At 53.6% G+C, this 17,686-nt stretch overlaps 8 protein-coding genes across 10 annotated transcripts; 3 read left to right on the top strand and 5 right to left on the bottom strand.

The window, feature by feature from the left end:
- The first annotated feature begins 1,162 nt into the window (after nt 1-1,162).
- Nucleotides 1,163-1,980, top strand: H310_02990 (hypothetical protein). The gene is made up of 4 exons (XM_008866710.1): nt 1,163-1,281; nt 1,326-1,459; nt 1,511-1,782; nt 1,832-1,980. Exons 1-4 carry the CDS (start codon nt 1,186-1,188, stop codon nt 1,939-1,941), a joined length of 612 nt encoding a protein of 203 aa, XP_008864932.1. The 5' UTR covers nt 1,163-1,185; the 3' UTR covers nt 1,942-1,980.
- Nucleotides 1,981-2,540: 560 nt separating this feature from the next.
- H310_02989 (hypothetical protein) lies at nt 2,541-5,472 on the bottom strand. Its single transcript, XM_008866709.1, has 4 exons — nt 4,721-5,472; nt 3,518-4,652; nt 3,037-3,476; nt 2,541-2,965 (listed from the first exon to the last, which is right to left on the bottom strand). Exons 1-4 carry the CDS (start codon nt 5,438-5,440, stop codon nt 2,813-2,815), a joined length of 2,448 nt encoding a protein of 815 aa, XP_008864931.1. The 5' UTR covers nt 5,441-5,472; the 3' UTR covers nt 2,541-2,812.
- A 138-nt stretch (nt 5,473-5,610) lies between these two features.
- H310_02988 lies at nt 5,611-7,686 on the top strand. 2 transcript variants are annotated; one of them, XM_008866708.1, is made up of 7 exons: nt 5,611-5,995; nt 6,055-6,258; nt 6,321-6,433; nt 6,485-6,529; nt 6,577-6,737; nt 6,785-7,176; nt 7,235-7,686. In XM_008866708.1, exons 1-7 carry the CDS (start codon nt 5,647-5,649, stop codon nt 7,567-7,569), a joined length of 1,599 nt encoding a protein of 532 aa, XP_008864930.1. In that variant the 5' UTR covers nt 5,611-5,646; the 3' UTR covers nt 7,570-7,686. The 2 variants fall into 2 exon arrangements, with proteins under 2 accessions (XP_008864930.1, XP_008864929.1); XM_008866707.1 differs by having other exon boundaries at nt 6,321-6,529.
- Nucleotides 7,555-8,343, bottom strand: H310_02987 (hypothetical protein; the record flags this gene model as incomplete). Its single annotated transcript, XM_008866706.1, has 5 exons — nt 7,555-7,817; nt 7,875-7,938; nt 7,993-8,128; nt 8,178-8,225; nt 8,286-8,343. 5 exons carry the CDS (start codon nt 8,341-8,343, stop codon nt 7,635-7,637), a joined length of 489 nt encoding a protein of 162 aa, XP_008864928.1. The 3' UTR covers nt 7,555-7,634.
- Nucleotides 8,344-8,506: 163 nt separating this feature from the next.
- On the bottom strand, nt 8,507-9,632 carry H310_02986 (hypothetical protein). The gene is made up of 2 exons (XM_008866705.1): nt 9,388-9,632; nt 8,507-9,323 (listed from the first exon to the last, which is right to left on the bottom strand). The coding sequence occupies exons 1-2, from the start codon at nt 9,487-9,489 to the stop codon at nt 8,985-8,987; spliced, it is 441 nt and encodes a 146-aa protein (XP_008864927.1). The 5' UTR covers nt 9,490-9,632; the 3' UTR covers nt 8,507-8,984.
- Nucleotides 9,633-9,637: 5 nt separating this feature from the next.
- On the top strand, nt 9,638-11,865 carry H310_02985 (hypothetical protein). The gene is made up of 2 exons (XM_008866704.1): nt 9,638-9,772; nt 9,823-11,865. The coding sequence occupies exon 2, from the start codon at nt 10,736-10,738 to the stop codon at nt 11,183-11,185; it is 450 nt and encodes a 149-aa protein (XP_008864926.1). The 5' UTR covers nt 9,638-9,772; nt 9,823-10,735; the 3' UTR covers nt 11,186-11,865.
- A 147-nt stretch (nt 11,866-12,012) lies between these two features.
- Nucleotides 12,013-12,883, bottom strand: H310_02984. 2 transcript variants are annotated; one of them, XM_008866702.1, is made up of 3 exons: nt 12,516-12,874; nt 12,270-12,455; nt 12,013-12,223 (listed from the first exon to the last, which is right to left on the bottom strand). In XM_008866702.1, exons 1-2 carry the CDS (start codon nt 12,861-12,863, stop codon nt 12,297-12,299), a joined length of 507 nt encoding a protein of 168 aa, XP_008864924.1. In that variant the 5' UTR covers nt 12,864-12,874; the 3' UTR covers nt 12,013-12,223; nt 12,270-12,296. The 2 variants fall into 2 exon arrangements, with proteins under 2 accessions (XP_008864924.1, XP_008864925.1); XM_008866703.1 differs by lacking the exon at nt 12,013-12,223 and having other exon boundaries at nt 12,229-12,455; nt 12,516-12,883.
- A 133-nt stretch (nt 12,884-13,016) lies between these two features.
- On the bottom strand, nt 13,017-16,231 carry H310_02983 (hypothetical protein). The gene has a single exon (XM_008866701.1). The coding sequence runs from the start codon at nt 16,157-16,159 to the stop codon at nt 13,073-13,075; it is 3,087 nt and encodes a 1,028-aa protein (XP_008864923.1). The 5' UTR covers nt 16,160-16,231; the 3' UTR covers nt 13,017-13,072.
- Between the last annotated feature and the right edge of the window lie 1,455 nt (nt 16,232-17,686).

The following is a 17,686-nucleotide window of genomic DNA, read 5'->3' as shown; positions in this document are numbered from 1 at the left end:
AGTTGGAATGCAGCGTAAAGACGTGCCATTGCGTTGGCGTATGGTGGCTGACGATGGAAATATAATGAACATTATTCTAGACGATTTCTCTGCCTGTATCGACGAGTATACATACGACGACGATTTCACAACTGTTCACCTCGAAGTCACGGTACAACACGCAGCGACGGAATGGATGTATGTTAAAAACTATAACCTGAAGACCCATATTGTTGTTTCGCCCATCGAGTTTCGTGAACAATTTTCGATTAATAGAAATTGGCAAACTAAATTCAGGCTCTTAATTGGCCGGTGATAATTAGTTTCCCGCGTGCAGTGGGAGCCATGAATTTGAGTCTAATATAATGTGGCTACAGTTGTGTATTAAAACGTAACCGCTGCCTCGAGCAAATTGTTTGCACGACAAATCGTCCAAGGTCAAGGCCAACTAACTCAAGAAATTTATGAGTTGTCGTTAGAACTTCACATTCCTCGACTAGATGAAACTGGGTGGAGTAGCGGTCCGAAATTCTTCACTACAAAAATATGATGAAAACAAGAAACGGAAAAAGATCAACGATGTGATGAATTTCCAAACCAAATAACCCAGAACACTTCATCCGAGACATTCGACACCGCAAAGGTGCATTCGCAATGATGCCTTTTATTAACTGGATTAATCAACACCAAATGAACTGGCTAATTGCCTACCATTCGCGCAAGAAGCCCGGATCTGTCTGCGCTACGTGTATATTTGTATTCAAACGACATTTCTTTTCATGACAATTTCATACAACTGCAAAATATGGTTTCGAGATTGTGAATTTAGATTCTAAACATGTTAGCTTGGCAAATTGATATTTCGAAATTGCTCGTCCAATCAGATGATTCTATTGATGATTATCTCGATGTATCAATAGGCAAATCATTCCGCCGTTGCCTGTGCCGTTCCATACATCAATAAATTTCTCTTTGAATGTCGAGCAACATTGAATTTCGGGTATCAATGGAACGGCAAAAGGTGGCAGATCTTTTTCCAGAACAATAGTGCAAACGGCACAGCCGAAAAATGGAATAAAATCGACAAAACGCAAGAAAAACATTTGAGTTTTTCGTGTATTTTTCATCACGCGGCACAATTATCCGGTATCGAATTTTCTTTATCCGGATTTTTCATTCTTGCCATTGTGGGACGTTGCAACCGCGATGAGCGACCGACCGGTGAACATGGCAGACCAAGTGTCAGGCAGCATCTACCAGAAAACTGAGACGACTCTGGACGAGCCAGTGTCCGAGACGATTGTACGTTGGCTATGTGTACCATGGTCATGTGACGGTGCGTGTAGCTGCGCGATGTTCGCCTTGTGGGATCAAAGCTCAAGGTCGTTCTGATGCCCAAGAACACGTCCGACCAAACTCTACATGCACTGCGTGACTGGGACTTGTGGGGGCCCCTCCTTGTATGCTTGACTTTGTCCATGTACGGCGGATATCCTCCTGCGTGTGTTTCCGAAAGTGACTGTTGAGTTAGTATGTTGAGCATCACGGCGCCGACAAATCAATCCGCGATGGTGTTCACGGGTGTGTTTGTCGTCGTGTGGGCTGGTGCTGCTGTGGTGACTGTGAATGCGCAGCTCCTGGGCAGCACAATCTCATTCTTCCAGAGCATTTGCGTTTTGGGGTACTGCGTGTTTCCGTTGGTAATCGCGACCCTCATCAACACGATCTTCCGGCTCGTGTACCTGGGCCATGTGACTGTGCGCCTCGTAGTCGTGGCCGTCGGTTTCCTTTGGTCCACTCGAGGTGCGCGCTTGCCGTTCCCGTCCTCGCTCCTTGACCTGCACCATTTTAGCGTCGGTCGTATTCATGTCCCAACTCGTGCCGCCCAAGCGAAAAGCGCTAACCATATACCCTGTCCTTCTCTTCTACCTCTTCATTGGGTGGATGATCTTGATTTCCTAAGGATAACCATGAATACACATGTACTCGCATGCTCCATAGATAGCCACGGATGTTCCTCCCGGTCCCTTCGCCGACGTGTCACCGAACGACCTCGACACAAGGAATAGGTCGCAACAAATAGCAGAGTGCTTATCTCCATCTTCCTTTGCCAGGTTGGGGAGCCATTCTAACGCGACTGCGAAGTAGCATCGACCCCGCTTGCTCATGACGTCCCGATCACGAGCAGAGAGGCGTGAATGAGTCGTTCACATGTCAGTTGAATTGTAGGAATTGTGTTGACGGAGTCGGAGCTCGATGTGGCGACGCGTCCGCCCAGCGCTACGGCTTTGACCCCGTTCGTGATTTACCAAGTTTTGTCGACCCTCTAACTCAATTCTGGTGCACGTGCTCTGGCAAACACCACATTCTCTGAGGCCCTGGATGAGATGTCAAACGCCATTTCACGCTCGTCGCGCCACTTGGAACGGTCAGTAATGGAATCTTTGAGGGCTCGCGCGAGGGGGTCGTGTGCTGCCAAAGGGGATCGTTGCAAAATCAATGCGTCTGTCTGCGACGTGAGCAAGGAAGCAGCCAAGCTGCAACGACATGAATTCAGTCATCACACATCTTGTTCTGCAGGATGACCGATGACTTCTGCAAGAGTGTCCCACGCTGTATTTCGATTAGCGTTCTGTGCAGCTTAGCCTAGTACGGGGTCCAATTGCCAACTCCATCCAGACCGAGCGAGAAGCATTTTTCAGGTGTCGGCGTCGACGCCTTCTTGAACGCATCGCCAGGCACAATGTCTCGACGGTCTGATCAGTCGGGTATCACAGTCAGAGGAGGGTGGTTAAAGCAGTTCAACGATAGGTGGCAGTTCGACGGGCACGAGCTAGACCTTCATGGCGGCGACGGCAGCCGTGCTAAACTCCACTCGCAAGTGCAGCAAGTCGGTGACCCGTTCCTTCGGCACCTTCCACTCGACACCTTTCGTCGGCCGCCCAACAACGTCAACGATGTCGTCCAGGGAGTCCACAGTCAAGACCTACAAAAGCATTGCATGTCCGTGACAAGATCCGAATCGCATCCGACAACAAACTCGCGCTATGGTCGTACCAGAACAGTTTGACGCAGCGAGGCAAACGTCTGGTCGTGTCTGGTGCTGTGGTGGCATTTGGCTCCAAAGTACCCCGCGAGGACGCGCACTTCCTTTTCCAACTGCAACGCACCCAGCTGGTTGAACGATTTCGTCCACACCATGGCGCTAACGGTGTCGACAACGACGTCCGCCGCGCCTTCCATCAACGTAGCAAAGTTGGTTCTCGACAAGTGCGCCTCGAACGGCTCGACCCACGTCGCGACAGCTTGCACGAGAGCGTGCACGAATGGGTCGTTCGCCTCATTCGCAGTAAATTGAACCTCCGTAAGGTCATATGAGATGCGCTTGAACAGCGGCGCGACGGTGGACGCCACTTTGGGCTGGAACATGCTTTGAATCACCGTGTCGTGGTACGTCGAGAGGAGCGCCTTGTACTCGCTTGCGGTTTCTTCCAGCCCTAAAAGTGGCATGAACGACCGCCGCATCCTGTCCGCGTACCCAGCAAGCAAGACGTCATGCGAGGGGGGTGGTTCGGAAACGTGGTGGCCACTTCTTGCTCAAACGACGCTTGGAGTTGTGCCAAGTACTGCACGATCGCGTCCAAGCTGTTCATGGTTACGGGCGGCGCCAACACAAGGGTCATTCCAGTCGCGCCACTGGCTCCTTTAGGTTGTGTCGCGATCGCGGCATTTGTCGTCGACGTGCGTGGATTCGATGTCGGCGGGGACGAAAGATACCCGCCGGGCACCTTCTTCCCTAGTGTTGCTTGCAGCTGGTTTGCCATGTGATCCCGAAGTTGTTTGGGGTTCAGCGTCGCCAACAGCCCGAGCGCAGCGCCGCCAAACACGCCTGTGCTGTCCTTGAGTACATTTTGCACGCGGCTCTTGAATACGTCTCCGACCGTTGCTTGCACGAGGGTCGCGATTACATTGAGCACGCCACACGCGCTGTCGACGTGTCCCGTAGCAAGTGCTCTGGCGCCAGAGAGCCTCGCCACGTAAAAGATTTCGTCTACAATGGACGAGAGTGGAACGAGCTGGTCGCCTTCCAACACGACGGACCGCATCTCTTCCAGGGCCAGCGCCTTTTTCGCAGCGTACAGAAGCGACTGCTCTTCAAGCGAGCAGTAGTACCCTGCCAGGTCCTGCACACACTGGTTGAGCGCGCTGGCGTTGTACGACGGCAAGGCTGTTGTCGTGTTGTGGTTGGTCGTGGCGGTGCCGTGACGAGGGGATGTCGCGGGGGAGTGGGCAAAGTAATGCGTCTGCCGCCCCCGCATGAACCGCTCAAACGTTTGCGAGTGCTGGATCATCATCACGAGCTCATTCAGGTACGGATGAAGATCCAGTTCATCGTTGAACGACGAGGAGGTTGACAACTTGGACGGTGATGGCGGCTGCGTTGTTGATGGCTGCTGCTGGGATGGCGGGGCCGGCTTTGCCAGCGCCCGAGCTTTTGCTAAGAGGCTTGCCAAGCCACGTTGCTTGCCGTATGCCGTGAGAATGGACACTGCAGGGGGGGTGCCTTGTAAGTACACGGCAGTCAGCATTCGTTCGGCGCCATGGACTGCTTGAAATGACTGCACCAAGAGTGGTTCGTAGAAAGTTGTGGTTTCCGCAACGCAGTTGAACACCTGCAGCAACCTGTGTGAAGAGACATGCATACCCATGGATGGAGCACGGTGATGGAAAGGGGACTTACTTGGACGAGCTGCGTCGTGAGTTCGGAAACGCTCCACACAGCGTTGGGTGGTCCAACGATGGCGTCGAGCTGAGTTTGGAGCTGCGTCTGGATGAATTTGAGCACCATTAGAACTCCTTCTTCGGCGAATTGCATCGGTTCAAAGATTGAACCAACACGGAGGAGCTCTCGGGTGTCCTTGTTGTGGAGCGCGGCGTCCAGTTGATTCTCGATGGCAAACCGAATGTCGTTTTCGGCATGATTCATGCGAAGTGTGTCGCTCACGTCGAGCGGGATGTGCATGGCTTCGATGGCACGCAATTCTTTTAAACACGCAGCTGCATCCATGTAGTTCTTTTCCGTCATGCTTGCCTTCAACCTCTGCATGCTTTGACGGATGCGCAGCATGCAATCACTTCGCTCGACGGTCGCCTTCAATCGTTCTTGAATCTTGCCCAGTTTGCGCACTTCCCGTGTCATCTTTTCTGCCACGTCGTTTGCGCTCACGATAGCAGCACCTACTTGCGCGGTTTGGCGGCGCAACGTCTCGATTCCGCCTTGTTGTTTGAACTGCAGCAACGTTTTGGTCTGTTGAGTCAACAGCTCGTGCTCCGAGGGTGCGTCGCCGGCAGCAGAAGACGTGCGCCTGACGTATGACTCGAGGGACATCCTAATAGACTGTTCCTTTGCAAGAGTCGCTGCGAGCTCGTCTCGTAGCTGGTCCAGTGACTCTGTCCCCATGGAAGGTTGATGACGACCTCAACGGGAATGAGGAATAACAAAATCAATTGTTACAATCTTATTGGCTGCATAATTCTTTAAGATACATTTTCATTCGCTAAAATACATAACATGAAGGGAATTAGATGTATTTTTGCCAATGAAAAGGCTACTAGCTTGCATCGTACCTGTCAGAACGACGCCCAACTGCTCCCAGGGACACGTCAATGCGGCGCGGGAACCTGACGCTGTTGACGCTCGTGTCTACGATCGGCGGCTTCTTGTTTGGCTATGACACGGGTGTCATCTCTGGTGCGCTTCTCTATCTGCAGCAGGAATTCCAATTGACGGCGTTTGAATGTGAGCTCGTTGTGTCTGCGACCGTGTTTGGTGCTATCGCCGGCGCCATTGCCGGCAGTTGTGCCAATGAAGTGGTCGGTCGACGAAAAGTCATCCTGTTGTCAGCGATGCTCTTTGCCGTTGGTGCACTTTGCATGGGATTCGCGCGGTCCGTGCAGGAGCTTGTCGTCGGTCGGCTGTTAGTTGGGCTTGGCCTCGGTCTCTCTTCCATGACAGGTGTGATCTCCGATAAACTCCCTTCTCCACGCTTCGTCTTCATCTCACATTGAGGACAGTGCCCCTATACATTGCTGAAGTCTCACCGCCAGATATGCGCGGCACGCTGGTGTCCCTCAACACTCTTCTGGTCACGGGTGGCCAATTCTTCGCCACGGTCTTTGCCGCCATTCTGAGCAGTTCTCCGTGGGGGTGGCGCTACATGCTCGGACTTGCTTCACTTCCTGCGATTTTGCAGTTCCTCGGGTTCCTCTTCCTTCCTGGTATCGCTCAAACCGTCCCACTTCGGCCACATTCTCTTGCTTTCGTCTCATCTATTCGTCAGAGTCCCCTCGATGGCTCGTGCAGCATGGGCAGCTGGCCGCCGCGACAGACGCTCTCGCGTCGATTCGCGGCGAGAAGGACTTTTCGGACGAACTCAAAAGTATGGAAATTGAGGTGACTACTCGAGAAGGCAGCGCCTCCGTTGGCATCATGACTGCTTTACAGTCTCCGCCCGTCCGTCGCGCAGTCGTCTTGGGCTGCGTCCTGCAGGTACGCTTTGGCATGCAGAACAGCACTCTGCAGTGTGTCGACTGTAGATGCTGCAGCAGTTTTGCGGGATCAACACCGTCATGTATTATGGCGTGACTATCATTCGAATGGCCGGCTTCACCGACAACCACGTAGCGATTTGGCTCGGGGCCGTCGTCGCCCTGAGTAACTTTCTCTTTACGTTTGTCGGCATCTACCTCGTTGATCGGTACCTCCACGCGTTGGGACCTTCCTCTTCACGTTCCATGTGTGCAGCATGGGTAGACGAATACTCACGTTGTCCAGCCTCGTCGGTGTCATTGTGATGCTCATCGTGCTTGGGGCTGGGTTCCTCTTTGCCGAAACCGAATCTCTGCCGGTGCATGGTGGCATCGGCGACTGTGCCAAGTTCACAACGTGCTTTGATTGTGTCGCCAGCACGAGATGCGGGTTTTGCCCGGCGATGGCGTTCGAGCCATCCGTTGTGTCAACGTCCACAACGATTCCAACCAGTGGCATGTGCTACCCAGGCACGGCGGCAGGACCTACTCATACTGCATGCTCGTCCGGGTGGGCGTTCGATGTGTGCCCCAATGCATCGCATTCCCCCGGCTATGTCATCTTGGTGTCGTTGTTCGCGTACCTGGCGTGCTTTGCGACTGGAATGGGTAGGCCCCGCCCTTGTCCTGTTCTTGGCATGTTGTTTCACAATCCGTGCGTGCATAGGCCCAATGCCGTGGACGATCAACGCCGAGATCTACCCGCTGTCCGTCCGCAGTGCCGCGATCAGCATTGCGACGGCCGTCAACTGGGTCTCCAACTTGATTGTGTCGATGACGTTTTTGAGTTTGATTCAAGCCACGTCGACATACGTCACGTTTTGGCTGTACAGTGCGATCGCGCTCGCCGGGTTTGGGTTTTTGGTGCTCCATTTGCCCGAAACCAAAGGGTTGACCCTCGAAGAAATCAACGGCGTGTTCCAGTGCCCGCGAGGACGCGGCGCCACGTATGAGCCGGTCGCGATGGCCCCGTCTAGTTCACGGTCGTCGTCGACAGATTGAAAGCATCCATTTTCATTTAGACAGCGTGATGCATTCACGCTGTCCGTGTTCGACATGAAGCGCGATCAGCTCGTCTTCTTGGCCGACGGAGGCGTCGCCTTGCTTCCCATGCTACACTTGAGGATGGGGTACAACACGACATACACGAGCGGCGTCGCAATCAACAAAAACACCGCCCACATGTAAATGGCGTTGAGTAGAATGAACCGAAACTGGGACAGCGTCCCGATCAAGTCTTCTTGCAGACCCTAAGCTTAAGTGTGTCAGGACAAAGGGATGGAAGGGGAACTGGTAAGTCGACCGACCGAGAAGAGTGCGTTCACAGAGAACTCTTCTTTACTATCTCCAAAGTACTGGTTTCCATAAGCCCTGGATTGATCTCGTTGGTATCGCTTCAGCTTCACCCAAATACATATCACATACACAAATACAGGGACGGACGCAATGTTCAACGGTGTCACGAGGTAGTTGGTAAGCATGGCAGCGACAGGGTTCAGCCCAAGCAGGAACACGACAATCACAACGGGCACCGTTGTAAGACCAGGGATCGGGAATACTCCTATTTCGTGTGTCAATGAATGCGTGGGCTGTCACGGGATGGCACTTACCACAGGTAACACCAAAGGCCATCGACAACGCGAGTGCATGAGGGGAAACTAGCACACACACGATCTTGCCTCAACATGACAGCACGCAGGAAGGTCGCGTCCACGCACCCCCCGACGACAGCAAGTCCACGATCGGCTTCTTCACCTTGGTTTCAAAAAACGACATCTTGCAATATGGGGTCAGGCCGCGGGGTTTCCGGATAACAGAGTGTTCCTCCGGATGTCCAAACCCATCTCACTCACAAGCGCCGAGTACGCGGCGATCTCTCGCACCATGCTGCATCGAACACCGCCATGTGCACTGTCTGTGTATGCCTGCTTCTTCTATGTATGCAGCGCCAGCAATTGGTAGTGCTGCATGGCAAGATTGAGCAAAACCATTCATGGCGCTTGACGAATCCCCTCATACCGATTGTTGAGGGTTCACCGCTGATGACGGTTGTTCGTCCACAGCGTTCCACACAAATCGAACCAGCGTGATCTGGTAAAGTTGGCGTTTGGCACGGAGTCATGGTAGTCGTTGCACTCTTCCTTGAATTTGAACGCAATGCGTACATTTGAGCGCGCCGTGGTCGTCGAGTGCAATGGACCCATCTCCCCGGCTTACGAGGTCCCAAGGCGATATTAGTTGGCCCAGTACCGCATGGAACGCAGATAGGAACATAGTGTTATGTCGCATGAACGTTTGGTCACACCTACTTTCGCAACGTCGCCACGACTTGACGGAGGTCGTCCAGCTGGCGCGAAAACTCGCACTTGAAGATGTTGACTTCTGAGCGCAGTTCGCCCCATTGCAACGAAAGGCGGTCAATGGATGCCTTTAGTTGAGCAGTTTCCGTAGACGGCGGGGATGACACGGATGCTCGAGACCCTGGGCAGATTGTGAGGGAGAGATCTGACATTAGTTTGAGCAACTGCTGTACCAAGTAACATTTGCCGATCCACGAGGCGCTCGATCGTTTCGATCTGGCTTACTACCTTGTCCATCTCTCGTTCAAAGTTCTCCTTGGCGACGTCCTTTTGTTGGTTCATCATTTGGAGTTGCATTTCAGCGTTCGATCGCATGTGTGGATTCGTCGCCATGAGTTTCCTGTACGTGTCAAAACGCTGTTTGAAGTTGCGACGATCGTTGCGATGGTCCGAGATCTACAGCGAGTCGCACGACGATCGTTATGCCCTGCATGCATCGCGTGTAGAGAGGGAAAGGTACCAGAGTCTGGCGGCGCTGGCGCAATTCGTCCTCGGCAGCCCACAAAGATTCCGTAGGTGTGTCGATGGTCCAGGCAGGGGTGTCAGAGAGGTTAGATGCCATGGCGTCGGCGAGGGGGATGCTTGTCAAATGGCCTGCTATAGTGCCTGCAAGGTTGCCGTAGCGTGCCTCTGCCTCCTGGGAACATGGTGGAACACCCTTCGTCCTCGAACGCCTTGGAAGGACTAGTTGTTCGCTTAAGTTCGATTACCTTTTTCGGCGCATAATCTCCATGCTGAAGGAAAAATGCTCGAGACGCATGGAATAATCAGTGGGGCCACCGTGACGAGGTATTTGTTGCCGCGAGAGAACGACCAAGCCAAGGCGAATCTGGACCTTGCGCAATGTGGGTGTTCATCTCTTCGTGTAATCCAAACACCTCTCCGGTCCTTGTAGTACGGACACTGTTTGAAGTCCTCAGGTAACATGGTGCGCGAAGACCGACGGTGGATTCGATCCACAGTGCCGCTTAAGAAGACGTCACCAGTTAAAACTGGTCTAGTGTATTGCGCGACATACTCGGAACCATCTATGCATGCGGATGGATGTCTGGGAACAATTCGCGCAATTCCCACCCCGAACTCAAGTGTGGACTCGACTCGCGCAACTAGTTTCATTACTGGGCTCTGAAATACATGGGTCCGTCGGTAACTTGGATTCGGGTGGCATCGGAAAGCGCTGGTGTGAGCGACTGAGTTGGTTGTAGCGACAGTCCTGAAGGGGGGCTTGACTCATGCCACACATATTTTATACAGCAGACGGAGGATCGGGCATGCTCGCAGTGGAAGCAGCTTAGATAGCACTGCCAGCGGTGCTACTTTGCGGGGGGGTCCACCGGCCGTGCATTCGGCCACAAGTGGAGAATCGACCCCACTGGTGGCACAAGTCCGTGCAGCCTCTCGGAGGGGCCGACAGTTCTGGAAGAGGCGACGTGTCTCCGCACCGCGCCACGTTCGACATCGACACACCTCGGGTAAGACGTTTCTTGCGTTGGCTGCGTGTGCGTCGTCGGGTCGCTGTGGCCACGGGAGTAGGCGGCAGTGCAGTCTTTGGGGAGGAGGTCACGCGGGAAGATGTTCGGCGTTCGTGGGTCGTGTGGTGGCAAGCTGTCATGGGGGTCAGCGTGAACTCGATGGTGAGCGGGTGTTCAGGAGATTCCTCCGCCCCTTCGTTCGACATTGCAATGCCGTCGTCGTCGCCGTGGTCGACGTTCATCAGGTCAAACCCACAGCAGAGCTCGTCCGCGTCGTTGTTGTCGTCGTAAAGGTCGTCATGGTTCTCAAGCAAGTCCGTAGACGTGTGGGTGGAGATGGCCAGGCCTTCGGCCAGGATGTCTGGTACGCGGATGGCCTTTAGACGGTCCCATATGGAAGAGGATTCTGATGGCATCTCAAGGATGTTGTCCAGGGCCTTGGTTGGTGTCCGGAAGGGTGAATCCACGATCGGTTCATTGTCCGACGACCTAAAGCGCTTGAAAAAATCGGGTGGAGACCACCGGCGGGGCCGCTCCGTCAACTCTTCGTGGCGCAGCACGATGTCCACTTCGACATCGTCGTCGTCTTCAGCAGGGTTTGCTGGGTTTGTCGATGCAGCTTTCACTGGAGTGGCGGTTGGCGCTTCAAACTGCCGCTTCTTCAATTGCAGTGCAGCCGCCTTCTTCTTGGTGTCGGCAATCACGGGGGAAATGCCGAAGGAATCCGGTAGGCCAAGTCTTGAAGGCAAGGGTGTCAACGCGCTTGTCATCACGTCAGGGAGTTGAACTTGCAAGAGCCGACTGCTTTTGCGTGAGGACGGCGCGGGGGTTGCAAACTCCTGCGGCGTTGACTCATGGGGTCTGCGCATCTGGGAGGCAGATTCAACGGGCGATTGAAAGCTATCGCCAAACGACGTCGACGTGGTGAATGAGGTGATGACGTGCATTGTGCAGCTTGTGGACGTCTCTGTCGCTACATTCGATGACACCATGGAATTCTGTAGAGAGTGCTGCTTTTCATCGCATTCTTCTTCCTCGGTATGGGCTCTTGAGACCATGAAGGTGCTTCGAGGCTTGATTGGGGTCACAAATGCATTAACGAGGCTTCTTGTCCACGGTTGCTTCGCTGGAGGGGTCTGAATGGAGCTGTTGCTTTCGTCAGATTGCTCCGCCGATCGTAGCCACGACGAGACTCGATTTGTCACCTCTGGAAGGCGCGCTGTCGTGGCACTAAGGTCGTTCACCTCGCCCTCTGCGTACTTTCGCAGCACAAGCAACCCAGGGCCGTACAAGTCTTCAATCGACTTCATGTAATACTGCTTTTTCATGTCGTCAAGCGTGATGTGGAGCTTTCCAGTGGCTGCAATGCGCGTGCATTCGGCCTCCGTTAGCGCGTGGGATGCGAAGGCTGCGTCCATCTGTGTGTCGTTCGTCTTGGGTTGCTTCCGACTATCAAAGCGAGCCAGCCACCTCTCCGGTTTCAAAACGGTGGTGTCACAGTGTGTTCTATTCTATATTCTTGATATTTGTATTGAAATTGGAAGGCAAAAAAATATTGTCAACAGGCTATTTTTAACGAGCAGAAGATGGTTTCCTATACAAATTTCAAGTTACAATTATCAAAAATTTGAACTCCACTCCCAGCTGGCGATGCGGAAAGATACGTCCAACCCCCACGAAAATATCAACCCCATATAGAACTGAAATCACTTGGCCGTTGGATAAGTGGCGGGATTTTAGTTGGTAAGCGCCGATGGCGCCAGAATTCCGACGCTGGGGAAGTGGCCGAAGGGTGCGCGGTGAATGATGAAGTGTTTTGCGCATCTGGCGTAGGGAATGAGTATATCTCGACAAGGACGATTACACTTACAGAGGCTGGGGAATACATCGCCGGGTATTATGCGTTACACAAACGTAGAAGCTGCGTCAAACGTTCCAAGACCAAGCCATTCGTCGCGCACACTGAAAACTCGTCGTACGGCGGTGCGATCGTCGCAGCCCCGCCAAACACGATGAGATCCTTTGACACGTTGTCAATAGTCGCCTCGATGCAATGCTAGACAATTTTTGAGACGTATGGTTTCGACGCGATTCACTGGCGTTGTGTCGTCCTCACCTGTTGTAGGTATTGCTGGATGGCCACAGGTGTCGAGTTCGCAGCACTCGAAGGCATAGTGGCAGCCAGGCGTTGACGAATGGTGTTGATATCCGTTCCGCCTTCGTCAGTGTCGAGTTTGATCGACATAATTGCATGTGCCATTACCGTGTGAGTCCGTACAACCTTGTTCTCGTCTTGCAACCACTCGAATAAAACGACATTTCCATTCTCGGGGTCAATGCTAAACAGCGCGCCACGCACGAATGCGAGCGTATTCAGTGACACAACGACAGCATCTCCCTGGAAGCTGGCGTAACGATCGTACATCGGATGAGCGGCACCAGCGCCGCCACAAGGCGACGACATACGGATAAAATGCCTCCAATTTTCGGATTACGGTCCTTGCCTGTGAGAAGTTCAACTAGCCAATCAAAACTCGTCTAGCCATCCACAACGGGGACCATATTAAGATTTTGGGCCAAGTAGAGAGAATGCAGCCAATCAGAAAATACGAAAAAATGGCATATGCATTTTCTTATCTAAACGAAGGGGAAATTAAATTGAGGCAAGTCCGGCTAGAACGGGTTGGACGTGGGCTTCTCCATGTACACCCACAGGGTGATCACGACCAGGCCAAACGAGATCGTGGACTGGCCAAAGAAGTTGCCTTGGTCCATCAAGCTCTGGTAGCTCCACCCAAAGTACTCTTGGATGCTCATGCGGACGCTGGGACCGAGCTTCGTGGCAATGTACAGCCCCATCATGAGACTCGCAATCAAGAGCGATGCTCCGTGCGACGTTTGCAATGAGTTGTACGAGGCAAAGAAGCGAATGACTGACCACAAGCAGCCAAACACGAGGCCAAAGAACACGAGGACGTTGGGGAGCTCCGTGATCGACCCGCGTGACGAACTCCCCGTGACGAACCACGTCGGCTCCTTGCCCGTAATCTTCCACCAGAACGTTTCCAACACAGCCGACGTGTGAGTGAACGCGTAAACAAACCAGGCTTCCTGGGACCGGACGACGTCGTTGTTTTCAACGCTGCGGTTGCTCAATGCCGAGAGAGCGCCTTGGATCAAGAGCTTGGGCACCAACGCGTACAGCAGACGGAGACCGGCCATGTAGATGGGCGCGTACCCCGTGTACAAAAAGTACAGCGTCACATAGTAAAACAGGATCGCGTTGATCGAGTTGACGGGGTAAATGGTCGAGTTGATGTAAAACACCTTGCGCATGAACGAGTTGGCCTTCTTGTTGTTGGGGACAGCCGTGACGGGGCATTTCCATTCCTTGTCGAAGTAGTTCTTTTTTTTGTTCATGAGCATGATTTGGAAGTTGCCCTTGGCCCAACGCTTGCGCTGCGCCAGCGAACTCGCCACGTTGTCTGGGATCAGCCCTTCCGCCAAACGGATGCGCTCCGACATCTCGCCTTCAAAGTCCTTGCGGAAGTACAACCCCTTCCATCCCATCGCGCACAATTGCTGCCCCGTGTAGCAATCTTCCGTCAAACTGCCGTACTGAATGCCTCCAATAGAATCCAGCGCTTCGCGCCGGAAAATCGCGTTCGTTCCGGCAAACGACGCGCAGTCGTACCCATCTTGACCGGTTTGAATGGCATCGTAAAACGTCGCATTGCGGTGGCCCAAGGGGTCGCCAATTTGAAATTGGACGCAATCGCGGAAGTACTGCGGCGTCTGGACAAACGCGACCGCGTTGTCTTTGACTGCGTCAGAGTAATAGTTGAGGTCCGCAACCTCCGCGTCGTGTTCGCGGACGTCGACTGAAGTTTGGCATTGGCGGCATACCCCGCTCTTGTCGACCTTGGAGTTGCACGACACACACCGGAGCTCCTTCTTCACGGCCGCATTGTTGTCCGAGATAGTGCCGTTCACTTGGCGGCGATGGAGCGCGCTCGCCGTGTGCATGGCGTTTTCAAAGCACTGCTTGGAGCAGTAGCTGATTTGGTCTTCAGGAACGCCAGCAATCTTGCACGACGAGCACACCATGCGCGCGACGCGGTTGCATCCGGTCGTGCAGCATGCAAACTTGCCCGCGTTCGTCCGATCTTCCGAGTCAAAGAAAAATGGCAACGTCGCCAAGATAAACTTAGGGTGCGGCTGCATGTCGTTGTCAAGAATAACCAAGTATCGCCCGTTCGCGCCTTCATTGAAGCACGCGTTGTTGATGTTCCCGGCCTTCGAGTAGTGCGTGGGGGGCTTGACACGACCGACAAATGTCACGTGTGGCAAGCCACTGTAGCGGTAGTCATCGCGGAAAGATCCGGCCGCGCAGTCGGCGCGGTTGACAACACGCGGACGCGATGCAGTAGGGAGATTGGCCGCCGAGTGGAGCTTGCGCCACGCGTACACTTCCATCTCTTCGTTCGGGTCGCACACGCGATCGTACATGAACTGAGCTACTTCCTGGCGGAGGTCTCCAGCGCTCTCAAGGACGCTCTTGTTGAGTTCGATCGTCGGGACGGGGTTGCCCTTAGTCCACTTGGCCTTGCAGTACCCATCGTCGAGGATGTAAATTTGGAGCAAGTGGGGCGGATATTGCAAATTCATGCAAGCCGCCAACGTATCGATCGTTTCTTCTGCAGGCTCAGAGTAGTGACAGATAAACACGTCGACCTTGGGCCACTGCTCGTCGGGTAGCTTGGGCTCAAACTCATCCAAATAGTGCGCGCCGCGACGCACAGGTTTCCACATGCCAAGGTAGTAGATCGCCCCGAGCACAAAACTGAGCGTTTCGGCCGCCAACAAACTGAAGTACGAAACCCATTGCGCGATCGGGGGCTTGGCAAAGCACACAACGTCTTGGACTCCGGCAAACTCGAGCCACCATCGCGGAGGTTGGAACACGCCGTTGAACGGACGGTTCATGCAGTGGAGGTCGTCCATGGATTGCTGCGTGATAATATCGCACGACACGGTCAGCCGAGCCTGGTCACAGGGTTGCAACCCGACAACAAACCAAAACACAAAGCCTGTCAGCTCAACAAGACCCGCCAGGATGAACAGCAAGTAGAGCACCCGGTACGTGCCAGTGCCCTTCATTTCATACTTGCGGACGTTGGGCAGCTTGCGCTCAATGACGTTGCCCGCACCGTTCGCCACGATGGCTTGTTCAACGCCTTGAAACCACATGCGGTACTCTTCGTCGCTCTCTGGACACAACACCCACACACGACGCTTCGTGTGAATTTCGAACCCTTTGGTCGGAAGATCAAGACGCGCCGATGGGCGCAGCTGCAGGGCGTCCTTCAGTTCGATCGCACCCACGACCAAGTCCACATTACGCGTCGTAAAGTACTGTCGGCACTCCAAATGTGTTTGGAAATAGTAGATCTTGGCTTTTTCCAGCGCAAAGTAGCGCTTCTTCCAGCTCTTGTGGATTGGACCCTTGATCGACCGCTTCCCTTGCTTGTGCATGTACCCATGCACAGAGATGACATTATCCTTGCCGTTGTTGAAAACGGCGGCGTCTGTCATTTGGACCGGTGCTTGCGTCGGCCCTCGCGGGTCCGACGTTTCAGGATTGCCAGTCGGCCTGCCTTCCACCACGCGGCGCGTGATTTCAGCCTCACCGCGCACAGGAGTGGTGGATTCCGCGTACTGCTCTTGCGAGCTCAGGGGAGGTCCATTCTTCTTGAACATGATGGTACCGCTGCGCTCCTTCGTCGTCCAGCGCTCGATGGCAAGACCCAGCACGAAGAAGCAGCAGTCGCCCCCTCAAAGAAACAATGATAAAAGGGCGGTCAACCCCGGCCTTTCGAAGTTACACCAGGCGAAGATCGAGCAGTAACGCTAGCCCAAGCTAGGATTTGACTTGCAATTTGTATGCTCTGGCATCGCGATCGCGTGCGCTACTGCAACCCATACAAATTCCAAGATAATTGTCGAACTTTAGAACACATTCAGGAGCCAGAGCTCGCGTCGGGCGAAGTTTTGGGGAACCTCCCTACGATCTCACAACTTGCATCGTGGCGAGCCCTGGAACGAGCGACGCTGGAGGCCTTCGCCGCTATCCTGGGCATGCATTGACGAAGCATGTATCTTGTGTCGTTACCCACAACGTCCACGACGTGGGTGATCCCTTGGATATGATATCTGTTGGACACCATCCGACGTGTAAGAGCAAATTCGATGGTTTGCAAGTCGAAAAATCATCCGGAAAGCAACTCGCTCAAAATAAACTCATAAATCTGCAACATTCCATAGTTAAGTCGATACATGCCCATAGTTAAATCGGTATATGCCCATCGATCTGTATTTTGATTGAAGATTTATTTTGACTTGGATAGGTCGTGAATAATTCAAGTTGATAGAGCGGCCCCTGTCTCCTGGCCGTGCTATGCGATCTCCTGGTGGACCGTTCCATGACAGTCCACCCCTTTGGGTGTTCCGTCGCTCGAGTTGTAAGGCATGGGACGAAGGATCCCCCGCGCCTCGAGTGAAAATTTCAGCGAAAAAGACTGCCTGCAGATCGCGCCAAGCGTGTGACACGGCGGCGGTGACCGCCGTAGGGCAAGGCAACGAGTACAAACAGGACGCTGCAGTTCGAACTTCGTCTGCGACCACCAAGTGGCTCCACTCTCGTAAGTACAATTCATTGCAACATCGAGTAAGTCAAATCGCCGGCAGAGGAGCGCTCTTTGCCACTTCACGTTGTATTTCGAAGAAACACCGTCTGGTGGAACGTGCGCCGTGCGACGTTGACCCACCAAAGATATCGTTGCGTTCCTGTCAAAGCAATGCCAACACCTTCTAAAGAGGGTAGTGTCCAAGACACTATCTAGCCCACTTTCCACTGAATAAGCAGGAGTGACATGGAATACCTGGCGAATCTGCACTCGGATTGGCATCGCCCAAAACATGGGGAACTTGCACAATCGGGCTAGAACAGACGCGCAAGGACGTCGAGTGAGGTTACCAAAAGGTGTGCGGTTGCCACGTCAATTTACTATTGCTGCAGCGATGGTCGTGAGTGTGCTGGTGGAACTCGACCCTCTGGCACCACTTGTAGAGCCGCGCCGTTTAGGCTGACGCCACCACAGCGAATTGTGCAATGAATCCATATGTATAGTGGAGTAATTAGAAATTGATAATCGGGGCGATGCTGGTCATACTACGAGTGAGCCTCTGCACCCGCCTTTGGATCATGAGAGGAGGTGGAGAAAGCCA

This window comes from Aphanomyces invadans (assembly GCF_000520115.1).
Source record: "Aphanomyces invadans strain NJM9701 unplaced genomic scaffold supercont1.4, whole genome shotgun sequence".
NCBI classification, from domain to species: Eukaryota; Oomycota; class Saprolegniomycetes; order Saprolegniales; family Verrucalvaceae; genus Aphanomyces; species Aphanomyces invadans.
The sequence above is the reverse complement of the archived record's forward strand: the minus strand, read 5'-3'. Positions and strand labels throughout refer to the sequence as shown.

Excerpts from the sequence above, each read along its gene's own strand:
- H310_02983 (XM_008866701.1), bottom strand. The coding sequence starts at position 16,159 with ATGTTCAAGAAGAATGGACCTCCCCTGAGCTCGCAAGAGCAGTACGCG.
- H310_02988 (XM_008866707.1), top strand. The coding sequence starts at position 5,647 with ATGCGGCGCGGGAACCTGACGCTGTTGACGCTCGTGTCTACGATCGGC. Across the intron at positions 6,259-6,320 it reads CGGGTTCCTCTTCCTTCCTG|AGTCCCCTCGATGGCTCGTG; the intron begins GTATCGCTCAAA and ends TCTATTCGTCAG. Across the intron at positions 6,530-6,576 it reads TCTTGGGCTGCGTCCTGCAG|ATGCTGCAGCAGTTTTGCGG; the intron begins GTACGCTTTGGC and ends TGTCGACTGTAG.
- H310_02989 (XM_008866709.1), bottom strand. The coding sequence starts at position 5,440 with ATGGGGACAGAGTCACTGGACCAGCTACGAGACGAGCTCGCAGCGACT. Across the intron at positions 3,477-3,517 it reads CATGACGTCTTGCTTGCTGG|GGCTGGAAGAAACCGCAAGC; the intron begins GTACGCGGACAG and ends TGCCACTTTTAG. Across the intron at positions 2,966-3,036 it reads CGCTGCGTCAAACTGTTCTG|GTCTTGACTGTGGACTCCCT; the intron begins GTACGACCATAG and ends ATGCTTTTGTAG.
- H310_02990 (XM_008866710.1), top strand. The coding sequence starts at position 1,186 with ATGAGCGACCGACCGGTGAACATGGCAGACCAAGTGTCAGGCAGCATC. Across the intron at positions 1,460-1,510 it reads GTATGCTTGACTTTGTCCAT|TATGTTGAGCATCACGGCGC; the intron begins GTACGGCGGATA and ends CTGTTGAGTTAG. Across the intron at positions 1,783-1,831 it reads TTTCCTTTGGTCCACTCGAG|CGTCGGTCGTATTCATGTCC; the intron begins GTGCGCGCTTGC and ends GCACCATTTTAG.
- H310_02984 (XM_008866703.1), bottom strand. The coding sequence starts at position 12,863 with ATGTCGTCGCCTTGTGGCGGCGCTGGTGCCGCTCATCCGATGTACGAT. Across the intron at positions 12,456-12,515 it reads TCCAGCAATACCTACAACAG|CATTGCATCGAGGCGACTAT; the intron begins GTGAGGACGACA and ends AAAATTGTCTAG.
- H310_02985 (XM_008866704.1), top strand. The coding sequence starts at position 10,736 with ATGGCCAGGCCTTCGGCCAGGATGTCTGGTACGCGGATGGCCTTTAGA.
- H310_02986 (XM_008866705.1), bottom strand. The coding sequence starts at position 9,489 with ATGGCATCTAACCTCTCTGACACCCCTGCCTGGACCATCGACACACCT. Across the intron at positions 9,324-9,387 it reads GCCAGCGCCGCCAGACTCTG|ATCTCGGACCATCGCAACGA; the intron begins GTACCTTTCCCT and ends GACTCGCTGTAG.